Here is a 24,516-nt window from a genome sequence, read left to right on the forward strand (position 1 = left end):
TCACAAGACTCCCCCAGTGCCAGTCCCAAGCCCCAAGTGGCCAGCCCTGTGCGTCAGACTCCCTGTGGCTATAATGAGAGTCCCCAAGACCTCCTTTTGGGGTTTATTAGGCTGCTCACAAACCTCCATGAAACCTGCTTATGTCCACCAGTTTATTTTATGATGTGACAAACGATGCAGGTCAGAGAGATGTGGGAGAGGCCTGAGGTTGGTGTGGAGCAGCCCTTCCCTCTTCCAGTGAACTGCTTCCAGAAACCTCTCTGTGGGTGTTCTCTCCATAGGTATCGATTCATCCATCACTGGCCATTGATGAACCATTTAGCCATGAGCCCCTCTTCCCTCCCTGGAGATGATGAAAAGTCCCAACCTTGTAACTGCTTCATCTTTCCTGTGACCAGTCCCCAGCCTGAAGTCACCTTGGGGCTGCCATCCACCAACCAGCTCATTAGAGTATAAAAGACTTGTCACTTTGGAGATGACACAGTATCACAGCACCTTCCCAGCACTCCCAGCAGAGCGTGGACGTGTGGGATATTGTGGGGTGCGTTTTCCAGAAGCTCTGCCTCTTCCCTTGGTCTCTGGGGGCAGAGTGGGCAGTGGTGTTAGTATGCAGCTCCTGGTGCGTGTATTATTCCTGCTCAGAGTTTCAGGCAAATAGACCTGGGAGAGAGGTGCCAGGTCAGGAATGTGAACTGTGAAGAGCATGACTGTGCATCAGCATTCCTCTGCCTCTGTGCCTGCCAGGCCTCACTTCTGCACAGGCTGTCCCCAGTGAGCCTGCAGGTGGGCCTGGACCTCATGCAGGGCTCTAATCAGGAGCTCAACACCTTAGGACATCCATTGGCAAGATCATAAGTCAGTCCAGTTAGTGGGAATGTGGTGTGGACAGTAGAAGTACCAGCCACAGCAGGACAGCCTCAGGCTCTGACTTCTCCACTGTGCATCTGGCTTTGAGAAGGAGCTTTGAGAGGGAACGTAAGGCTCCTGATTTATGTGAGCAGTCAGCATGTGGGGGCTGAGGTAAGATGAAGGGGAGAATGTGGCCCAGGCTTCCTCATGTGGGGACCTTAGCTGTGATAACTACATGGTGTGCACTGTCTGTCTGAGATGGCATCTACTGTCTACGATAGCATGAACTTTCTGTCTGCAGTGGTGCGCACTGTCACTGTCTGTGGTAGTGTGCATTGTCTGTGATAGTTTTGCACTGTCTGCAGTGATGTATACTGCCTGTCTACGATGGCATGCACTATGATGGTGTCCATTGTCTATCTGCAATGTTGTGCACTATCTGCAATGGTGTGCACATCTGTCTGATGTTATACACTCTGATGGCATGCACATCTGTGCAATGACATGCATGCAAGTCTGTCTGCAGTGATTTGCACTGTCTGTAGTGGTGTGCATGTTTGTCTGCAATGGCATGCACGTATGTCCTTGATGGTGTACACTGTCTGAGATGGCATGGACAGTTTTCTGTGATGGTGTTCATGTTTGTGATGGCATGCACATCTGTCTGGTGTGCACTGTCTATGATGGCATGAATGTCTGTGATGGCATACACATCTGTCTGTGATATTGTGCACTATCTGTGATGGTGCACATATCTTTGATGGCATGCACATCTGTCTGTGGTGTGCACTGTGCGATGGCATGAATGTCTATGATAGCATACACATCTGTCTGCAGTGGTGTGTATGTCTATGATGGGGTGCATGTCAGATGGCATGCACATCTGTCTGTGACAGTGTGCATTGTCTGCAATGGCATGCATATTCATGATGACATGTATATCTGTCTGTGATGGTGTGCACTGTCTGCAATGGTATGCATGTCTGATGGTATGCACATCTGTGATGATGTGCACTGTGCAATGGCATGTACATCTGTCTGCAATGGAGTGTATGTCTGGCATGCACATCTGTCTGATGGCATGCATGTCTGATGGTATACACATCTCTCTGTGATGGAATGCATGTCTGGTATGCACATCTGTTTGCAATGGTGTGTATATATGAAGGCGTGCACATCTGTCTGAGATGGCATGTACTATCTGTGATGGTGGACACTGCCTGCAATGGCGTACATGTCTGTGTGCAAAGGTGTGTATATCTGTACTCTTGATGTCTTCCTTCATTTGTCAATCAACTTCCATTGCTGTGATAAAATACCTGAGAGAAGCAACTTGCAAGGATGAAGGACTTTAAGTCTTTGCCTCACAGATTCAGACAGCTAGGGTTGCTGGCTTTGCCTCTTCAGGCCTGTGGCTGGCCAGAAAATCTGGAGGAGATTGTGGTAGAGCGAAGCTGCTCCTCATGGTGGTCAGGTCTCCAGTACTCCCAGGGCACACCCTCAACAACTTGACTTCCTTCTACCAGTACCCAACATCTCCTTCAGCACCACTCTCTGGTGGGCAAACTGTGGCAGCACAGGACTTTGGGGATGTTAGAATCCAGACCCTGACACCATCCCACTGGCTTTCCTTCACTGCCACCTTGTCTTGCTTAGTCTTCTTTCTTGGTTTACTTTCTTACTTTAGAGCATTTCTAGTAATTTTTGAGAGTGGTTAACAAGATATATGTACTTATATAGCTTTGTTTATTTGACAATGTTTTCATTTTGTCTTGATCTTTGGTTATAGGGATGAATTATGGATTCTAGACAGAAACCGTTGCCTGAGTAAAGAAATTACTTTTTTTCTAGCTGTGGTTTCTACCTTCTAGGTCAGATCTTTCTTGGATAATTAACATTCCTAGGCTGTGATGATTGAGACCAAAGGAGAGAAAATAAGTTGTAACGAAATGTTGTATAGGGTAATAATGGGCTCAGAGTGGGAGATTAAAGGAGAATTGTTGCGAAGCTGTCAGTGGGGAAGGAGGGAGAAGGCCTATGTGAATGTAGGAGACACCATCTTGTGAGAATGGTTGCCAAGCGGCTGGAAGAATGTCTGCCTTTAGAAAGTATTTTTTTGGTTGAAGTGAATGGATAAAATACTTTATCATGAACTTGTGAACATTTCTTGCTGCTTGTCCTGATGGCCACTCTGCCCCCTTTTTTGAACAAACATTTACTCTTGCCTGTCTCTACTCAGTTCTCTCTTGCTTTATGGCATCTGTTCAGAAAGCCTGGCCATCTGCAGCTGTACTAGTCTGCAGAAGGTGCTTTTTTTTCCACATGTGGACCGAGCCAGCCCTAAGATGATGTCTTCATCTTCTGCCGTCTGTGCTTCTCTTATGAGCGTTGGTCACAGGAGGCTTAGAGTGGCTCCTTCACAATAGACAGTATTTAACATTGGTCTTATTTCTGGCTATGTTACTGAAGGGCCTGAAAGTTGGATATGTCCATCCACCCCCTTTTCATTTGGCTAAATGCTCTTTTTCTCTGTCCCCCGTCATCTTAGCCAAGGCACCCACGAAGCCACTCTGCGTCTCAGGCTTAGCTGTGAAACAGAAAAGAATCACTTTCATTATCAAGTGCTCACTTGATAATACAAGGTGTCCAACCTTTTTTTTAAAATATATTTTTATTGTGAAAATACTGTACAGAGGGGTTACAATTACATGGGTAAGATAATGAGCACATTTCTTATCAAGCATTGTAGCCTCCTGCTTTGTTTCCCCTTCCCGTCCCTTCATATCCTCCCCCACTTCCATCTCCCCCCCCCCACCAAAGTTGTAAAGTTCGTTTTTCGACATAACAGGTGTCCAACCTTTTTAAAGAAAAAATTTAATTTAAAGAAAAGTCAAGCACTTACTGTTTATATGGGCTGAATTTTTGACTAACAACATGCTTTAAATAGACTGAATTGTACCATCTCCAACTTTTCCAGCTATGTGTTTTCCTGAATGTTCTATTAACTTGGCCTGTTAGCATATCTTTAATCAAACCCATTTGGTCTAACAGTTGCATATGAATATTTAAAAGATAAGTATTTCTGTTTAGTATGCATAAATTGATGGAAGATACTGGTTGAAAATATTGATATATTTTTTTTTCTCCAAGACCTGCTCCTTGTTCTGTCTTTGGTATTTAGCGAAGGACAGGAGCACTCAGGCTGTGTTCTGTCCTGACGCTGAAGTACATGTAGACACTATTACTTCTTCAAAGCTCCTCTGGAGCTGGCTTTGCTTGTGTCGGGGGACACCCCAGCTTTGTCTCACCAGGCTTCCCTCGGCTCCCCCACCCCATCTGGTGGGGGAGCTCTTTTGCACACTGTAGCCATGTCATTGTCCTTGTGTCTGTAGCAGCACAGCTGTGCACAGAGTTGGGGTGAGAGGAAGGACAGTGAAAAGGGGCTGCATGGAGGGGCAGCAAGGCTGGATTGTGAGAAGCATTTTGAATACTTTGCCATGGGTAGCTTTGAGTCTGAGGAATGGGCAGCCAGTGCAGAGTGTGTGAATAGTGGTAGTGTGGTTGGATTCTTTTATTTTTCATGGTGTTGAGCATGCTGTATAGTGGGGGGGGTGGCCTAGAGAAAGGGGAGGCCTTACAGAGGCTGTTGCAGGCCTCCAAGTAGAGTGGGGGAGGAGGGCACTTAGCCTCCCATGGAGGAAGCAGACTCTAGGAAGGTCTGAGATGATTCCAGTGGGGGCAGGGAGTGTTTGGACTGGAGCCATGCAGCAGTTAGTCCTTAGCCTCCCTAGAACCCAGCAGCATGGAGGCTTGGTAGAGCAGCAGTTCCCTGACCTTTGCTACAGAGAGCATAGGGGAGTTTGACAGCAGTGTTCTGAAATAGTGTTTGGTGTCTGCTGCAGACTGAGGATCATGGCAGCTGCCAGGAATTGGAAAGGTCACGATCTAGTAGGCTAAAGCTCCTTAGTACTGGTGGGTGGTAGGCTAGGTGTTTATTTGTTGCTGGTAACAGACTGGAGAGGATCTAATGGAGAACTATTTCCACCCTTCTTGATTCTCATTTCCTATCCATGTCTCTATTTTTTTGTCCCCTTCCTGGAGTGCACTAATGATTCCATTTCTGTCCCCTTCCTGGAGTGCACTAATGATTCCATTTCATAGCTTCAGTGACCCTTCCCCATCAGCAAATCCCTTCCCCTCTGTAGAAGGAATGTTTTGATTACATGTATTGATTAGGAATAATTACTACTAATTAGAGAAATAATAAGATTCAGAGAGCTGTGAACAGCATACTCTCCTTGAAGCTGGGCACCCTTAGGCCTATAATCCTACTTACTCAAGAGACTGAGATCTGAAGATCATGGTTCAAAGCCAGCCTGGGCAGACAAATTAGAGATTCTATCTCCAATTATTTATCCCCAAACTAGAAGTAGATCTGTGGCTCAAGTGGTAGAACACTAGCCTTGAGAAAAAAGTTCAAGGATAGTAACCAGGTCCTTAGTGTAAGCCCCAGGAGTAGTATGCATGCACATGCATGCACACACACATGCGTGCGTGCATGGGTGCGCATGAGCGCATGCACACACATATATTCCATATGTTTATAGAGAAAGATTTGGAAGGATAGACATATGGAGAGACACCACTGTCTCTTATGGGTACCCAGGATTGGAGAGGGCAAGAAGCAAGAAATCATGATTCAGAGGAAATTTTGTACTTTTTGTTTTGTCAGAAAAAATTTCAAACTGCAGCTTTTCTATTGATGCAGATGTTGGGAGCTGTTCCCCGAGCCTGCTATCCACACTGCTTCCTTTCTGCCTCTTTATCTGCGCTCTTCTCCTATGTTCGGCACTCGTCACTATTCCTTTGCTATTCCTCTGTTACCCATTGAGGCTGATAATGGGCAGAATGAAATTAGGCACTCCTACAGTTAGAGACCCAATTAATCTCAGTCAGTCCCTTACTCTCAGAGGCTCAGAAACCCTCTTGTCCTTCTATATGCCTCCTTCTAGGTCAGGTGTGTGCCAGACCCTAGGCCTGCAGGCCTTTAATGCTGTCTCTTTCTCATAACAGCAGATGGCTGTGCTGCTTGCTCTGTAGGGGAAGTGGAAACTCCACAAATTCCCATGCAGTCTGGGGCTGCTGGGGGTCCCAGCCCTGCCTGTCTCCTGCAGGTTGGGAGAGGGGACATGTGTTGACCACATTCATGCATCTCCAAGAGTAAGAGTCAAGGCCTGTGATGGCCTCTCCCTCATTCCCTCTTACCTCTGACCTCTGCTGGATAGAAAGAAGGATTTGAACAGAATAATAAAAAAGCAGCATGAGCTAAACTGAGCCAGAAGATCTCAAGGGTGAAGATGAGGGAAGTGATGGTTTGGCCTTAATTCCTCTACCCAAGCTGTGAACGGGCAGGAGCAAATGGTGTATTCTGCTGTGGTGGGTTCTTAGCCATAGTGGCCAGCCTGGTTGTCACTTGGATAGTTGAAACCAACTGAGGTTGTAGAATTTTACCTGTATACCAGTATATGAAGGTGTGTGTATGTGCTGTTCCTGGAAAACTGCAGAAATATAGCCCAGGGACAGGTGGGAGTAGTGGAACAAGTCTAATGTGCTTGTATGATTTTGTGTTTCTGAGAGAAGACAGTGTTGGCTTCCCACTTTTCCTAGTGTCTATCTTATGGAGCCCTTGTCTCTGCTTTCCCCATCCTTTCCTAATAGCAACAGGTATCCCAGGAAAAGAATTTGTGTAAAGTGGTAGAACACAGATAAATGCGTGGCACTAAAGAAAAAAGAGAAAGAAACAGCTGGTGTGTGATGTGCAGTAATGTGACTGGAGAGTCCTCCATTCCTTCAGTCTGTTGTGCAGTAAAAGATGATTGGTAAAGGATGAAGTGTGTTTTGTCTAGTGATACTTTGAAGGAAGGAAACTGTTGTGTAAATCAGCACAGGAAGTTGTAGCACGGCAGAACTGGTTGTTGCTAGTAGAAACTGCGATCATGTGCATTATTTTACTTTTAAGGACTGACCCTTCATCTCTGTTACTGAGTTACTTTTCTTTTCCTCTTTTCCAGTGGCAGCCGGTTAGGAGGCCTGGTTACTGTGTTGTGCTTCTTTTTCAATCATGGAGAGGTAGGTAGTGAACAAAATTGCCTTCAGAATCACCCCTGGATGATTTCTTCTTTAAACTTAATTTCTCTCTACTTGCTAAGAAAGCACTCTACCACTTGAGCCTGCCTCCAGCCCCCATTTACTTTTATTACTTTCAGGGTAGGGTTTGCTTTGTGCCGACTGTTTGGACTGTGATCCTCCTGATGTGCTTCCCCATGCCTCTAGGGGTGACAGGCTTGTACCAGTGTCCCAGTACCCTTTCCCTGTAGCTGGAACAACAGCTGTGTGCCATCATGCTCAGCCACTGGTTGAAATGGAGTCTTAAATTCCATACCCAGCCTGCCTTCCGCTGCAGTCCTCTGATCTTTGCCTCCCAAGTATCTAAGATTACAGGCCTGAGCCACCACACCCATTCTTACTCTTTTGATCCAAAGTTTAAATTATGGTGTTCACTTTAATTTCATTTTAATGTGTTATGTTATGTGGGATCTAGTTCTCACTGATCCGAAGAAATAGTGGTTCAATGGGACTTTCACATAGTTCCAGAACCATGAAAGCTCATGTTTCAGGCATAACATACCTTTTCAGTGTATCCTTTATCCTTTCAATCTGCCTTTGTCCCGTGGCTTTCTAGAGAGAACAGCATTGTGATGTGTGTATCCCTGCTTCCGGCTGCCTGGCTGGATCCTGCCTTTGCCGAAGTACCATGTGTGAGAGCACTGTCTTTTGCTCTCAGCATAGTTTCCTGTGTGTAAATGGGTATCTCATAGGACCCTATGAGATGACTTTAGATACAACTAAATTCCTGCATGCAGTGTGCTTAGAACAGTGTTTGGAGCAAGATAAGAAACTAGAATTGTTAGCTTGACTTATTATTCTTATTTGTTATAGATATTACTAATAGTTTAGTTCAAGTTAAATTCTAACCTAAATGCAAAGTGCCAATGAATTTCTTCTGAATTGATCATAGTTGGCAATAAATGTCTAGTAACATCTCTCTTGTGACTTTTCAGGAGGAAAAGTCACTTTGTATAAAGTGACTCATGTTCTTCATTGAGAGTCTTTAATGTTTGGTTTTGTACGTGTTACAAATCTCTTAGTGAATAATCACACACAAACTTCATTTGGCATAACTGATAGACTGTTTTAGTCTGTGAGTTACTAGTGGGTCCTCTCACATGCACTTGGAATTTAGAGTCACAGGAATGTAAGCTCTGGCCTGGTAGATGACAGTGCCTCACAGTGTTGGCAACAGCACAACTGTTTATTGGTGCAGTGAGCCAAGGAAAGTCTGTGGATGCACATTGTGTGGTGCACACCAGAACATTCTGTAGCACAGACTGTGAGCACGACTGAGGAAATGGGAAGTAGCTGTGGAATAATGGAAGAAGGGAACATTGTATGTTAGCAGTAAGATGTTGGAGGAAGGCGATGCTTGGCCATTTTGGAGCCAAGAGAGTTAGAAAGACCACTCACTGTCATGCACAAAGGCCCACTGTGTTACTCCCCCGTTCTCTGGGGCTGCTTATAATTTCTTAGATTTTTGACGCTCATTTATATGAGCACCATTTCTTTTCATTTTCTCACAGTGGGATTCAGATGATTCTGTTGTTGTTTTCGGCTGATTTTCTTTTCATAGTTTTCAGGTGGTTTATTTAAACACAATATTCATTACTTTCTTAGGAAAAGGTAACTAAATGTCATTACAGTGACAATTTTAGCTTTATTGGAATAGCCAAATTACTGTATTTTTATGTATTGAGCTTCAGAAGGTGAGAACACTGGCATTTTTGTGTAAGGTCATGCATTAGCGTAAGAGCATCGTCAGTTTGGGGTAAGATACTAGTGACAACTCATAATTGAAAGTTTGTAGATTTTTGCATATGCTTTGGCTTTCAGATGAGATTTTTCAGACCCTATTTCTTTTGAATTGTGAATCTGTGGCCTAAACAATACGGCATTGGAAGAGGAGCAGGCACTCATGCCCTCTGTGGCTAGTGGCAAGTGTTGCGCTCTGTACTCTACATTTCTGTTGCTTATCGATGGGTACTGTGTGTGTGAAATCTTTATGTGCCCCAGATTGTGACTACCTATTTTTAAGTTCTATATTGACCGCTTTTCCCTATATTGTATCTAAGATAATATGCAATATACTTTTCAAATTTTCCTTTTCCCTTCCACATGGTTTTGCAAGAGAAAGCTTTGGCCTTGATGAAGGTACTGTGAAAATGTAGCACAGATAGACAAATCAAATTATTTAAAACAAAAATAGAAGGACTTCAAATCTGAAACTTGAAAATGCAGTAGCGGGCTTATTAGTTGTCATAGTAATGGTCAGTGGTACTTTGGTTGTCATAGCAATGGTCAGTCATACTGAGTTACATGTTAGAAATCTACAGGTGTCCTCATGGACTGAGACTCCATTAGAAGTTCTTGTTAAGATGGAAGTTGATGGTTTTCGCTGCCTTTTCTTTGTTATCAGATCTCCTCCTTTCCTTGTTGTAACATCAGATGTTGAAGCATGGATGGTGCTTGCACTGTGCTGATGGACAAATGTCTATTGAGTACATAGAAAACTGAGGAAGGGGGAAGTGTAACAGGAAGGGGAGGAGAAAGAGGACTGGAAGGAAGGGAGGAAAGAAGGCTTTCTCTATTTCTTTTTCCTCCGGTATTTTACTGAAAGAAATTTAAAATGTACCAAATCGTGGGTGTGCTTTGTTGTTTACCAGCTTTAACATTTTGCCACACTTGATTGTTTTCTGTCTCATACACCTGTACACATGCTCTTGTACTTTGTATTTGTTGACATCCCTTGTACTGCTCGGTAGGTTACTGAGATCCAAGGACATCAACCAACCTGCAACATCTCAGCATTTAACACTAACTGTTAGACAGTATCTTCATATAGTCTGTATTCTAATTTCCAGTTGTCCCAGTAAGTTCCTTTTTGGTTTTGTTTTGGGTCAAGTTATCACTTTATCCTGAACATTGTAAAGACAGCATAGACATTTTTGAGGGGTCCAGGCCTGTTGTTTCCTACAGGTCCTTCTCTGTAGCCATTCTCATCCTCCAGACGGGGTCAGTGGGTCTGACCTCTCCTATGACTGGTTCTGCTGCTTGGGGCCTTGTATAAATGGAATCATTCTTTCTCTTGACATTGTTTTATGAGTGCTCATTTCAGGGTTCCCTCTACTAGCAAAGTACAACCACATGGGTTTCTTTTATATCCTCATCAGCATTTATTTGGCAGTCAAATGTGGCAGTGTCTGCTCATGGTCTCACTTTGATTTCTCCTGATGATGTAGGCCACTTTTGTTTTTTTTGTTTTTTTGTTTTTGGGTCCGGTCGTGGGGCCTGAACTCTTGCGCCTGGGCACTGTACCTCAGCTCTTCAGCTCAAGGCTAGCGCTCTCCCACTTGAGCCACCACGCCACTTCTGGCTTTTTTCTTTTTGCTTACGTGGTGCTGAGGAATCGAACCCAGGGCCTCAGGCATGCAAGCCAAATGTTCTACCACTGGGCCACCTTTGCAGCCCCTGTAAGCCACTTTTGTATTGCTTATCTGCTTTACATTTTAATGGTGGGAAGTGCCTACTGACATCCTTGCCCATTGCCCATTGAAGAGAATGCAAAATCTTTGGTCCATGGGGCTCTGATTTGTGCAGTTCTGTGCTGGGTATCTTTTGCGAAGGTCTTTGTGTGGCTGTAGCTGCCTTCTTGGGTTTTATTTTGCTTGTTTGTTGTTTGTTTGATGGACAGAAGCTTTTATCAGTGTTTAGTCCTTTTTGAGTCCTGATTTAAAAATCTGCCAACCATAAAACATAACGATCATCTCTTAAGTTCTCCTCTAGAAGTTTAATTGGCCTAGCTTTTGTGTGTCTGTCTGTGATCTGTCTAGACTTTTGTGTTTAGTCTGAAGTCAACTCAAGAGTCACCTTCTTCACTTTCCCAGTGTGGGTGTCCAGTTAACCCAATACCATTTCTTGAAAAGTCAGTGGTAGTTTGGTTATAGATAGGATGATGGTATATGTCTTGACTTTGTGTCTGGCCTCTCAGTTCTGGGTTTATCTATATAAGTCTATATCATACTTTCTTGAGTGTTATAGCTTCCTAAGTTTGATGTCTTATACTGTGAGTCTCCAGTCTTCTTTAGCATCATCAGAGCTGTTCCAGGTCCTTTGTGCTTCCATAAATGTAGAATCAGCTGTCTCTACTGCTTTGTCCTGCTGGGATTTTAAATGTGATTGCTTTGAATCCCTAAGTCAGCTTAAGGAAAATTGACATCCTAAATCTATCAAATCAAACCTTCTAATCCCTTACACATAGATATAGCTCTTCATTTGTTTCAGGCTACTTCAGTTCTTCTCAGAAATGCTTTGTGTACTTTCATGCCTTTGATAGTGTAATTCTAATGGACCTTGTTTGTTCATTCTTGATTCCTTTGATATATTCCTTCAACCTTTCAGTGCTTTCTTTGTGGCACAGTGTGTCCCAAAGTTGCCTTGTACTTTCTTGTCTCCCGGTACTGACCCAGTTGTTTTCTAAGCCATGGATCCTATTAATGGGAAATGGTATTTAGAGACCCCAGCCTGGGCAATAACTTCCAATTCCTTAGACATGAATCATTTCTGTGTTCTGGAATCTTTGACTAGTTATGCTGAAATAGATTGTGGATTGTTATAACCTGTCCTGCTGCTGGCAGTCGATGCAAAGGAAATGGCTTGTTACACAGGAGATACCTGCGCTCCCATGCTCACTGCAGCACAGTTTGTACTGGGTGTGGCTCATGGAGGAGTCTATGGGCAGATGATCCGTCCTGTGAGCCTTCTTCAGCCATGTTCTTGCTTCCCCTTTTCCGTGTTTTGCTGGTGGTAGAAAGTCCAGTAATGTGGTTTTGATACCCACGGGTGTGGGGAAAGCCCCCCTCGTTGTGCTTACAAGCAGCAGCTTGCACTTGAACTTTTCACTCAGCAGACACCGCAAGTGCATCACACTCTCAATGTTCCTTTTCAGTGCACCCGGGTCATGTGGACGCCCCCTCTCCGCGAGAGCTTCTCCTACCCATTCCTGGTTCTCCAGATGTTGCTTGTGACTCATATTCTCAGGTAACTGGGACCTGGGTGTTAGGTTATGTTTTGCCTGAAGTAGATTCAACTACAATTTCTTGTTTAGGTTATATAATAGAAAGGGTGGTGAGTCTGATCATGGTGTCTGCAAGCATACGTAGATATGACAGAATGAAACCCTCATGTACAACTCAAAGATGCTAATAAAAACTAAAGTTTAAATGTCAGCTTAATAAGATGATCTTGTATACTGTGTTAGTAAAGTTATTTTACAAGTACAGCCTAAAACCACTTAGTAGAAAAAATGTCTGTGCCTGCCCTTGGGCCTCCTTCCTTAGTGTCCATGGTGACTACTGAAGGAGATTAAGTTGACTTTAGTTCCACATCTCTACTTTCCCAAGTCTTTCTGTTACCATTGCCGCCTCTTACAGACAATGGATGGAAGGTGTGCTAGACTTGAATCTTGTAAGATATAGTTTTATGGAGCCCATGTTCCAGAGCCATTATACTCAGGTGCAGTCACAGGTAATTTACCTTTCTACATTTGTTTAGCATCCCTGAGACACAAAGCAGGGATAGAATTCTTGCTGGAAACTCAGGGCTGGGTTAGACCTTGGGCAGCTGGCCTTTAGCTAGACTCAAACATAGAGGGGCTCAGAACAGTTTCCCTTCCTACTGACAAGTACTGAGTTTGATATGTTATCTTAGTACAGAGGGTAAAATAAAACAAAATTGAGCCCTTGAGAAAAATAGAGCATGGGGTGGGGAGAGGATGGGAAGGGATGGAAAGGGGAAACAAAGGAGGAGGCTACAATGCTTGATAAGAAATGTACTCATTATCTTGCCCATGTAATTGTAATCCCTCTGTACGGTATTTTCACAATAAAAATTAAAAAAGAATAAAGTACTGCTCTAAACCAAAAAAAAAAAAAAGAAAAGAAAAGAAAAATAGAGCAATGCATGTTAAAAATCGGAAGCTTACCTTGTCCTGAGACCATGATGTAGTGTGCTGAATTTGGAAGAACTGTTGAGGTCTGTTATGCAATGTAAGCCATGTCCCTCTCTCAGAGGACCTTAGCCCTGCATGGCTCAGTCTCCCCAGTCATGAGCCCTACCTCTCGGAGGACCTTAGCCCTACGTGGCTCAGTTCGATCTTTACACAACCTTTCACAGGTGGCATGGGTGGTAGCTTTTGCATTGAGAGATTTTAAAGTCCTTCCAACTCCAGCCCTATTGCTGTCCATACATCCTCTATTCTAAGACTCCAAGCTCCTCTTCCATCTTCCCATAAGGTGAGCCTCTGAATGTATCATCTTTGGTTCTGCCCTTTGGTGTTGGAGCTCCTTGAGAGATAGTTTCTTTTTGGACATTGCTACCAGAACTGTTGTACCAAAAAGGCCTGGAACCCGGTGCCAGTGGCTCACGCCTGTAATCCTAGCTACTCAGGTCGCTGAGATCTGAGGATCACAGTTCAAAGCCAGTCTGGGCAGGAAAGTTTGTGAGACTCTTATCTCCAATAAACCACCAGAAAACCGGAAGTGGTGCTGTGGCTCAGATGGTAGAGTGGTAGCTTTGAGCTGAAGAGCTGAGGGACAGTACCTAGGCCAAGAGTTCAAGCCCCATGACCGACAAAAAAAAGCCTGGATTCACCTGCAGACACTGCTTTTCTGCATCTTTGTTTTCCAGCTCAGCTTTTTTCTCCAGTGTGGTACAGATACTAAACTGTTTCTCTTCTGCCTCTGCTCCCTGAGAGTAAACTTTTAATTTTCCTCTCACTGTTTCCTCTGATCTGACCTGGAGCTGTGGGGATTGCTGCTCTAGTTGCTGAGCTCTGCCTCCTTTAACCCACATGGACTGCTGGAAAGCTGTTAGCTGAACTTACTTCCATGTAGTTCTGTAAGTCAGAGGTATTGGCAGGCTCTCTTTCTGGGGAGAGAACCTCTCCTTTCTCAGCTTCCAGCCGCTGCTTGCATTTCTTGGCTCATGTGTCCTTCCATCAGGACAGCCAGTGATGGTCATCCTGTCAGTCCACTGTCTCCCCTGCTGTCCCTCCTCCACTTTGCATCTTTGGGACTATCTTGATTGCTCCCAGCGACAGTCTGGAGTCTCTTCTTTAGGCAGGAAGTCTTAGTGACATCAACCCCATCTGCACCACACTTTCCTGTGCCTTGCCACATAGTGCACTTAGCAGTTCAACTCCCTAAACGGGAGAGATATCTTTGGGAGCCATTGTTCTCCACACAATGGGTGCTCAGTCTCAGGCCTCTAGGTTTTCTGTTGGTCTCCTTCCAGCTGCCTCTGGTGCTGGTTCCCTCAGCCTCCTAGGTCATTGTCACAGCTACACCCGCCTACTCGCCTTGTTCTTGGCTGAAAAGTTTTATTCAGTCTTTACTCTCTCTAGGGTTTTCTCACCATTGTTGGATCTAATCCTTCTCTTGATTCCTTACCACATTCACAATCACCTTACCACTTCTTGCAGGTACTGCAAGGTTTTATTCCTTTTGGCAAGCTCCCTTCTTGCCGGGATGGCTACTGCTGTGGTCACTGTCCCTGGTCCTTAGGCATGGGGATGGTTTCCATTTTGTTGAAAGTGACAGCTGTGCTCCCAAGCTCAGTCTGTATAGCTGGGCAGCCACCTCTGCCTTTTTAGGACTTATACAGACTTCCTGCCTTTCCGCTAAGGGGTCACAGCCTCTTCTGGGGTCCTCACCATCAGCTTCTGGCTCCTTTGCTTTGTGTGTGTGTGTGTGGGGGTGTTGTGGGGCTTGAACTCTAGGCCTGGGCGCTGTCCCTCAGCTCTTCTGCTCAAGGCAGGTACTCTACCACTTGAGCCACAGCGCCACTCCCTGTTTTCTGGTGGTTTATTGGAGATAAGAGTCTCATAGACTTCCTACCTGGGCTGGCTTTGAACCATGTTCCTCAGATCTCAGCCTCCTGAATAGTTAGGATTACAGGCATGAGCCACTGGTGCCCAGCTACTTCTGGCTCCTTTGGAAGAGCAACCATTTCTTTGTTCAGGGTTTCCTGTGGTGATCACCTTATAATTATAAAGGAAGCAGAGATGAGTGGCTCAGGTCAGCCAAAGCACAGTCACTGGAGAGTGAAATGCTGAGAAAACAGTCAGTCATGAAAACAGAAGGACCGTCCCATCCTAACTTTATAAATAAGACCGCCACTTATCCTAACCATTTGTAAATAAGGTTAGCAGTACATTTTGTTTAAAAAGTTTGCTTTGTACATTTTTGAATTCTACGTATTTTTAAAGATTCAATTTAATATGAGCCCTGAATTGTCTGATAACATAGCCTTCGTTTTCTTGTTCTTGGAACTATACATGTTCTCTGTCTATGACTGTGGTTATGGTGTGCATGTTCCTTGCCTGTGACTTGGGTCATGGTATATGTGTTCCTTGTCTGTCTGTGTCTTGGGTTGCAGTGTGTATGTTCCTTGGCTGTGACTTGGGTCATGGTATGCTTGTTCCTTTCCTGTCTGTGTCTTGGATTGCAGTGTGTATGTTTCTTGTCTGTGACTTAGACCATGGTATGTGTATTCCTTGCCTCTCTGTGTCTTGGGTTGAGGTGTGTGTGTGTATCTTGTCTGTTGCTTGAGTCATGGTATGTGTATTCCTGGTCTGTGTCTTGGGTCATGGTGAATATGTTCCCTATTTTATGTCTTGGGTCATGTTGTGTATGTTCCTAGTCTGTCTGTTTCTTGGGTCACAGTGTGTATGTTTCTTGTCTGTGACTTGGGTCATGGTGTGTATGTTCTTTGTCTGTCTGTTTCTTGGGTCACAGTGTATATATTTCTTGACTTTGGGTCATGATGTTCCCTGTCTGTGTCTTGGGTCATATTGTTTTGTTCCTTGTCTTTGTCTTGTTCATGGCCTGTGACTTGGGAACGTACATGGTGTGCGTGTTTCCTGTCTTGTGTCATGTTGTGTGTGTTCCTTGTCTGTATCTTGTTTATGGTGTGTATATTCCTTGTCTGTGACTTGGGACATACATGGTGTGTATGTTCCCTGTCTTGTGTCTTGGGTCATGGTGTGTGTGTTCTTTGTCTATCTGTGTCTTGAGTCACAGCATACTGTCACAGCATCACAGTGTCCTGTATGTGTCAGGTGTGGTGGTGCTCACCTTTAATTCAGCACCCAGGAGCTTTGTGAGTTTGAGACCAGCATGGGCTGGCTGCATAGCGAAACCCTGTCATGACAATGACAACCAAACAAAGGGCTTACTGGATTATAACTTAAAATTACTCATTGGCTAACCTGGCCAGGCTTCCAGTTATACGGAAATAATAAATATTTACTTCACATAGAAAATTGAGATTGAGTGTCAGGAGGTATAATTCTGACCCACTGGTTCCTTTTATGTTCAGGGAGTTAGAACCACATCGTGTAAGACTCTTAATTTGCAGTTTGGAGCATGTTAGGCCATTTTGTGGTTAAGTTTACTGATAGTTATTTTATCTTTCAAGGGCTACAAAGCTTTACCGAGGAAGCCTGATTGCGCTCTGCATATCCAATGTGTTCTTCATGCTTCCATGGCAGTTTGCTCAGTTTGTACTTCTTACTCAGGTACCATGTTTATGCTCTTACATTGACTTAGCACAGTGGTTTTGATGATGTGAACTCAGTTGTATAATATTGTCACAGAAATAGTATATGTAGAATTACAAAACTTTTGCTTAATGTTTTTAAGAGAAGTTAGAGCAGCAAATGTGTGCAATTCATTATTAATGAATATTACTTATTTACTAGGAGCAGGTATTGAACGCAGATTTTAATTTCTTTGCTATTTATTGTTAATAGGCTTGGAGGATATGGAGGGCTGCAACTTTTAAATAAATGTTTCTCTTAAGTAAACTGTATTTCTTTTATGGATTTCTTTGTGTTTAGTCCCTGAGGTAAAAACCCTTGGGCCCAACTCTCTCTTGTAGTATTCCAGTTAATGGAATGATAGCTATGTGTCTGTTGATGTCAACCAAACAACACTAGTGGAGCCTGGTGCGGTGGCCAGCACACAGGAACGAGTATATTTTCACAGTCACATAGAGCCTAGTGTATATGGGAGGAGGAAGTCAGCCAGGATTTGTTACCTTTGTGAGTACATTTGTCAGATAAAAGGAAAACTAAAGCTTACTTTCTGTGTAAGTCATTCCAGTAAAGATAATCTTTATTCTTACGGATATTTGTTTAGTATGTGATATTTTATTTTTAACATACTTTCTCTTTAAATTTCAGATTGCATCCTTATTTGCAGTGCATGTCGTGGGGTACATTGATGTAGTTAAACTACGGAAGATCGTTTATATACACATGGTAATTCTTTTATCTTTTGCTTTCCGCTTGATCTGATTTTAAACTCCCAATCAAACTAGCTGTATAGAATTACAGTTAGTTTCACAGTGGATAAGTGTCATTTCAGCACTGTATGCTGTCAGTTGACTTTGTTTTACTAGGTCCCACAGAATATTTTAGTTTGGTCTTTTTATCTGATTGAGGCTGTGCCCCCTTTTGAGTTTTTGGTTAGACATTCATAAAAGTGAAGCACAATGTGCTGGGTTTTACATCTGTGGTGCCATCTGCTCACATGAAGTGAAGGATTGCTCACAGGCATCTCCTACCCACATGTGGGACCCACAGGGACTAGAACCAGAGACCAGCAGTCATGTGGCTGAGCTGGGAGCAGGCAAGACAAGCCTAGTGATCAGTGTCTGCACAGTGTCAGTCACATAGCAATGAAGATGGCAAGGACTAAAGAAAGAAGAAGAAACAAGTCTAGTAGGGCCTGTCAGGAGCCCACATGAGGGTAGAAGACTGAGGTGGAAAGTGGGAATGGGCGGAGTAGGGGGACAGGGAACTAGCTACTGGAGATTACAGAGGAGTGTGTGTGTGGGTTTGCTGGAACGGCCTTGTGGCTTGGTGACTCAAGGGCTGGTTGATTAATGTTGATGAATGTTTGTCTCTTAGAAACACTTGTTTTCTTTCTGTCATTAACTCTTTAATATAAATTAGGTGGTTTCTTTTCCTAGTAATCTTAGTGATATTATAATATGCCATTATTAGTTGTTTTTATTTACTTTTTTTAGATTTTTTTTTTTTTTTTTGCCAGTCTTGAGGCTTGAACTCAGGGCACTGTCCCTGAGCTGCTTTTGCTTAAGGCTAGCACTCTAGCACTTGAGCCACAGTGCCATTTTTGACTTTTTCTGTTTATGTGGTACTGAGGAATTGAACTCAGGGCTTCATGCATGCTAGGTAACACTCTACCACTAAGCCACATTCCCAGCCCCATTATTAGTTTTTATTCTCTGGTAGTTGATTGATGTAAAAGCACGTTTAAGTGTAGAGAGATTATGAACAAACTCATGTATCATCCACCCAGGACATGCTGTTTTAGTTGTTTGTTGGGTTTTTTGTTTTGTTTTGAATCTCTTAAGAATGGGATTGCATTCTTGATGTCTTTCTTAGCATGTTTGTAATTTGTGTATAGAAAGGTCATTGGCATTTGTATTTGATTTTGTATTCTGCTATTTTGCTGAAAGTGTTGAGGTCTAGAGGTGTGGAATCTAAGATCTTTTATATATAGCATCATATTATCTGCAAATAGTGAAAATTTGACTTCTTCCTTTCCTACTTGTATCCCTTCTATTTTTTCTCTTGCCTTATTGCCCTGGGTAAGAATTCAAACACAATGTACAGTGATATTGGAGAGTAGGGACCCCTATCCTCTTCTTGACAGTAGAGGAGTTGCTTTCAGTTTTCCTTATCCATTGTAATGTCAGCTTGGTTTATTCTAACAGCTTTTGTTATGTTGAGGTATGATCCTTCTGTTTCTGCTTTCTCTAGAGCTTTTATTATGGTAGAATGTTGAATTTTGTCAAGGGCTTTACCTTTCTCTGTTGAAATGACCATGTGGGTTTTTATACTTGATTATTGTACTATATTACCTGTATTGATTTGTGTGCATTGAACCCTCCTTGCATTCCTAAAATGAAACCAGTTTAATCATGCAGTATGCTTTTTTTTTTTTTTTTTTTTTTTTGGGTCCGGTCGTGGGGCCCAAACTCTGGGCCTGGGCACTGTCCGTCAGCTCTTCAGCTCAAGGCTAGTGCTCTACCACTTGAGCCACAGCACCACTTCCGGCTTTTTTCCTTTTTGCTTATGTGGTGCTGAGGAATTGAACCCAGGGCCTCAGGCATGCAAGGCAAGCGCTCTACCACTGAGCCAACTTCCCAGCCCCTTGTAAGGCTTTTATTGAAGATTTTGCATCTCTTTATCACGGAGTTAGGTGCAGAGTTTTCTCTTTTTTTTTTTTGTTATGTCATCTGATTTTGGTGTAAGTGTAGTACTGACTTCATCAAATGAATTTGGTAGAGTTCCTTCTTCTATTTTATGGAATAGAAGTAGTAATAGTAAAAGAAACAGTAAGAGAAATAATATTCTCTAAAATAAGCATAAGAAAATTGCACAATTGGTCTGAAGAGAACTTTATACTTACTATGATATGTGAGAAGACTTTTAAAAAAGAGAGCAATGTATGGTGCCTTTAAGACAAATACTACTCTAAGTGTATATTATTAAAGAAACTAATCTTAATAAAAATGTAGTCTTCAAAACTAAAGCTAATTCTAAAATTCACATTGGAATATATCCATACACACACATATATATGTAAATAAAATATGAAACTTCCAGATAATATGGATTATTTTTAAAGGTTTGTAAATAATCTTGAATAGCTAAAGGAAATGACAACATAAGATTATAGAAAATAATTGTGAAACAAAAATACTTCAAAGGTTAAAAAATGATCTGGAAAAAATCCTTTAGTATGTTTGATGGATAAATATGTATGTCCTATGGTATATAACAGTAACTTTTAAGAAAAACAAAGCCCAACAGAAAATTGTACAGTACTCAAAAACAGCTCACACACACAAATAAACAACATACACAACAGATAAAAAATCTTGCCGTTTTTCATTCCACCATTAAAAACATAAAAAGATGAAGCAATGATATATTATTTTTTCCCAGTTAGATTGGAAAGTTCTTAAAGGAATAAGCAGTGCGTACCAGAGTATATAAATCAGCAGGAACTCTCCTGCCCTGGTTGTGGGGAATCAATTGATAGGGAGCCATCTGTTAACACTCTTTAAAATTTGAAATGTGTGTATCTTTGGTCCATCAACTCCACTCGGGCGGTTTACCTGCAGTGTGCCACTTGGTGGTGTGGACATTAGATGTGAGAGGATGAGACAGTGTGGAGGTGAGGTGGAGAGCTCTGGGTGCTGGTGGTCCTCAGAGACAGGGAATTGTGTCACCTTTGCAGTGCAGTGCTTCTCTCCATCCTTTAATAGAATGAGTTAGGCTGGTTTGGTGATATGCAAGTGTGCCTTCAAATAAAACATGAGCTAGTATTTCTTTAGTTTGGTGCCTCAAAAGATGCACAGGATACTGTAGATGGGCTCTGTCTCCATCCATCCCTAGGGAGGGAAACCATGGGTTCTATCTTCATCCATCTCTAGAGAGGGAAGTTATGGAATGTGACTCCATCTGTCTTTAGGGAGGGAAGTGATGAATAGAGAGTGGATTCTCTTCATTGTGTATCCCCTTTCAAATGATTTGAGTTGTGGCCCTCATATGCATATGCCCTTTTCACAATGAACGTCACTGCTTTTGTTTTATGTGCACTAAATTACACTTTTCTTGGATTTTTCCAGATTTCTCTTGCACTTTGTTTTGTTTTGATGTTTGGGAACTCAATGCTATTAACGTCTTATTATGCTTCCTCCTTGGTAATCATTTGGGTAAGTAAATGGTCCTAAGAACATGGTGGGTTTTTTTGATAAGTTGATCACTGGCTTGGGATTTGTTAGTGGGTTCAGCAAGAACCATTTCTAGCACATCTCTCTGTGTGATGGAGCTCGTTTTCATTCCGGGGCACCATTGACAGTTGAGACCAGAAAGCAGGGTACTTGTCTTCAGTGGCCCTAGCCTGTGCTTCCTCTTCCCTCAGCTTCCCCCTCTTCTCTGTTTTGGTCTCAGGGAGGTTTGTTTAGAAATGTTTTTATTCTTCTGCTTCCCTTTTCCTTTTCTCTCTTAAGTTTCAGTCTAACTATAACAGTCTGAAGGAAGTTAGACCTGCAGCAATGGTTATGCTGATTTTCAGGGGATTCTACTACCCCATTTCTTTGCAAATTAAGGTTACACCTCAGCATTAAGTGGCTTTCACTTTCACACTGGCTTACCACACTGTCCTGCTGTGAATGTCTTCTGCTTTTTGAGTTATCATTTCAGTTACTCAGAACATTTTGGAGTTGTGATTTTTAGAACCATTAATAAATTTGGAGCATTTTATTTAATTCTTATTTGACAACTAGTAATTTAATGCCTATTTCCTGAAAATATGCCTCTTCCCAACCTGGGCCACAACCCTCTGTAGGTATTCAAGTCTAGTATATTTGGCTACAGTAATCAGCAGTAGCAAGTGGGGAGGAGGTGTGACTACATGTACACACATAGCGCATGTGACAATGTTCTTAGTTCTGTACTCTGCACTATGCTGATGAGCCTGCTGATGAGCCTGTGTTTGTACACAGGGAAGCCATTGAATACTGCATGTAAATAAAAGCTAATTATAACTGTGTTTGTACACAGGGAAGCCATTGAATACTGCATGTAAATAAAAGCTAATCTAAGTGCATTTATCAGGAAATGTCACTGAGTTCAGTTGAGCACCTGTAGGCACATCTAATCTTGGTAGTTTGCTAGGTGTTTCTCACTGTAGTATGATTCCAGTGTAATGGAGTGTATGTACGCATACTTCAGATATCTGTATGCCAGCAGTGATAGAAGGCAGTATGCTCATGCATGCATGCTTGCATTTGCATTTGATCACTTGAAACTTGAATAATGAATGATACTGTATTTTATGTTCTTTAGTCTTCTGAAAGCTTCCAGTGTCAAGTTTTGATCCCTAACTATTTCGACTAAGTTTATCCCCCTGTCATGTAATTTGGGAGCCCATGTACCTGGGAAAGACTGGATATTACAGAGAAGTGTTTAGATCTATTGAAATATGATTTGTAGTTTATCCTTAGTAATGACCTATGTTAGGAACTTACAAATGGAAATTCTTGGTTCAAAGATAGACTAGATTTGTGTCTACTTGGGTAATGAACTTACATTTGGTGATTCTTGATTCATATGTAGACCAGGTCTCTGATGCCCAGGATTATGAAATTATAAATCGTGATTCTCCTTTTCACTTTGCAAAGTCACTAATTGACCTAGTGTACTTGGGATAAAAAAGGCAAGTGTTCAAAATAAGCATGGTGTTGAAGTGTAGAGACTCAGTGGTGTGCTTAATTTTAGATTCCTGCAAGTCTAATTGTTTGGAATAATTGTAAGTATTAACTTTTATGTTCTCTATTCAGGGAGTACTGGCAGTAAAACCATACCTTCTGAAAATGAATGTGTCTGAACTTAGTTTATGGGTAAGAACCAACCTATTAAAATGTTGTAATGCAGACATCACTTTAGAATTCATTGTTGGGTTTATGTTTTATTCCTAAGGAAGTGACCTAGGTATGTAGTGCAGGGGATCCAGGTTTATCACATGCTGGGGGTTCAGTTTAATGTGTGTAGAGGAGTGAGTGATCTGAGGCTGGGTCAAGGGTGTCCACTTCCTGTGTTGTGTTACCACTCTTCTGGTGGGAGGGGCCACACGTGAGCCTTTGTGGAAGGAGCATGCCACTGCAAGTCCTGTTGAGAACCTATTTTTAATTAGAACCTTTCATTCAGGAGCAGCGTTATTTTAAATTAAGGCAGATCTTTAGTAAGATTCTCTTGGAGATAGAAGTATACTTAGGCACTTGAAGCAATGACATTAGTTTTGTTTTGTCTTCTTTATCTTTTATAGGTCATCCAAGGATGTTTCTGGCTATTTGGGACCATTGTCCTCAAGTATTTGACATCTAGAGTTTTTGGCATCACAGATGATGTAAGTACAAACTTGCCTAAGTGTAGCAGGCTTCAGAAAGACCCAGGAGGCAAAGCCTAACTTATTTGGATTATTAGTGTAGAACTATTTAAACCAGACTCTAAAATGACATCTGTTCAGCTTTAATATAAAGAAACAAATGTGGTTATGTTATAATTCTTAGTCATTTCTTGGTAGAATTCTCTTTGTTTATTGATCCTTCTATATCACAAAGAGATAAAAAATTTGAAACAAGAAAACTAGAGCTTTCCACCCATATTTTATGATCCTGCTTCCAGCCTCTGGCTTCTCTCAAGCCCTTTAGTCGCAGATTAAGGCCCCTCCTTCAGAGCACTCTGACACCTGCTTCTCTGGCTTAGCACTTGGGACAGGTTCATTTATAGTCATCATGGCTAAATTTGTCCAAGTTGGGCTTTGTAAGAGCAGTGTTTTGTTTGTTTTGTTGTTAGGCCAAGAGAGAGAATAAACTGAGATTTCTGTTTTATAACTGTTAAGCATTCTTTCTGTGCATAATAGCTTTGCCCTTTTTGGTTTTGTTGGTGATATGGTGTTTGACTCCGGGCCTCATGCCTTCTAGGCAATGCTCTACTGCTTCATGCCTCCAATCTCTTGTTGCACTGTTTTTTAATACTCTTTTTAGGTTCTAGCTTTTAGCCTGGCTTTCTTGGTATCATTTCACATGGCTTGTAACTTATCATGTAGGCCAGTGATTGGTCAGTGTTCATTTCCACCTCCTTGTGATGTCTATGGCAGCCTGCTGGTTTCTGTCCACTGACTGGGGTTGCCCCTCCAGGCTCTGGCAGAAACAAGAGGTCACCTGCCATCCTTCTGCTTCCCTGCTGACTGCATGGCTATTAGGGGAACACCCCTGAGCAGGTGTTTTTACACTGTCACAAATCAGCCTGTTCCAGAATCACACTGCTCCCTAATCCCAGCATGAGCCAAGCTGAGTTGTCTGAGCCATGGTGGACAGAGCCACCCATGCAGGAAATGACTCAGCTTCTACTCAGACTCCATCCAATGCCTTGTTTCTTCTGCTTGCTTCCTAGAACCTGAAATGGCCATTTGTGACATTTCTGTCTCGTTCTGTAGTTGGTGTGGGGTGGGGAATCCACCCTCAGTCTGGAAGCCCACAGTCAGGCATGGTTGGTGGCTGCACAGTGTTGTCCTCCTGGCTATGAGTTCTGGTCAGCGTTGGGGGCACAGATTCCTACAGGGAGATGCCTGCACACACAGCTGTCTTCTTGGAGTGATTTTGTCTGGTTTGGTTTCAAGAGTAATGTTAAGGAATTGCTTAATCTCCATTTTCAGAGAATGTGTGTAGAATTGGTCTCTCTCTTGAAATGTTAGAGATGTACTGCTAAAGCCCCTAGGGCCAGGAATTTTCTTGGTGAGTAGATTTTGGTGGAAAATTGAACTTCCTTAGGAAATGGACTAATTCATCTACAGTGAACTTGGGTGGTTTGTGTCTTTGGAAGAACTTGCCCAT

General features: G+C 42.6%; 1 protein-coding gene across 3 annotated transcripts in view; it reads left to right on the forward strand.

Moving 5' to 3' along the window:
- Positions 1–24,516, forward strand: part of Dpy19l1 (dpy-19 like C-mannosyltransferase 1) — a 55,597-nt gene that overhangs the window by 12,261 nt on the left and 18,820 nt on the right. For all 3 annotated transcript variants that reach the window (XM_070014249.1, XM_070014250.1, XM_070014251.1), the window contains exons 7-13: positions 6,921–6,978; positions 11,969–12,060; positions 16,498–16,597; positions 17,264–17,341; positions 20,746–20,832; positions 22,462–22,521; positions 22,947–23,027. In XM_070014249.1, coding sequence (XP_069870350.1) covers positions 6,921–6,978; positions 11,969–12,060; positions 16,498–16,597; positions 17,264–17,341; positions 20,746–20,832; positions 22,462–22,521; positions 22,947–23,027 — 556 coding nt within the window. The remainder of the gene's footprint in view (positions 1–6,920; positions 6,979–11,968; positions 12,061–16,497; positions 16,598–17,263; positions 17,342–20,745; positions 20,833–22,461; positions 22,522–22,946; positions 23,028–24,516) is intronic.

Source organism: Dipodomys merriami, unplaced genomic scaffold (genome assembly GCF_024711535.1).
Source record: "Dipodomys merriami isolate MVZ:Mamm:240054 unplaced genomic scaffold, mDipMer1.0.p SCAF_94, whole genome shotgun sequence".
Taxonomy (NCBI): Eukaryota; Metazoa; Chordata; class Mammalia; order Rodentia; family Heteromyidae; genus Dipodomys; species Dipodomys merriami.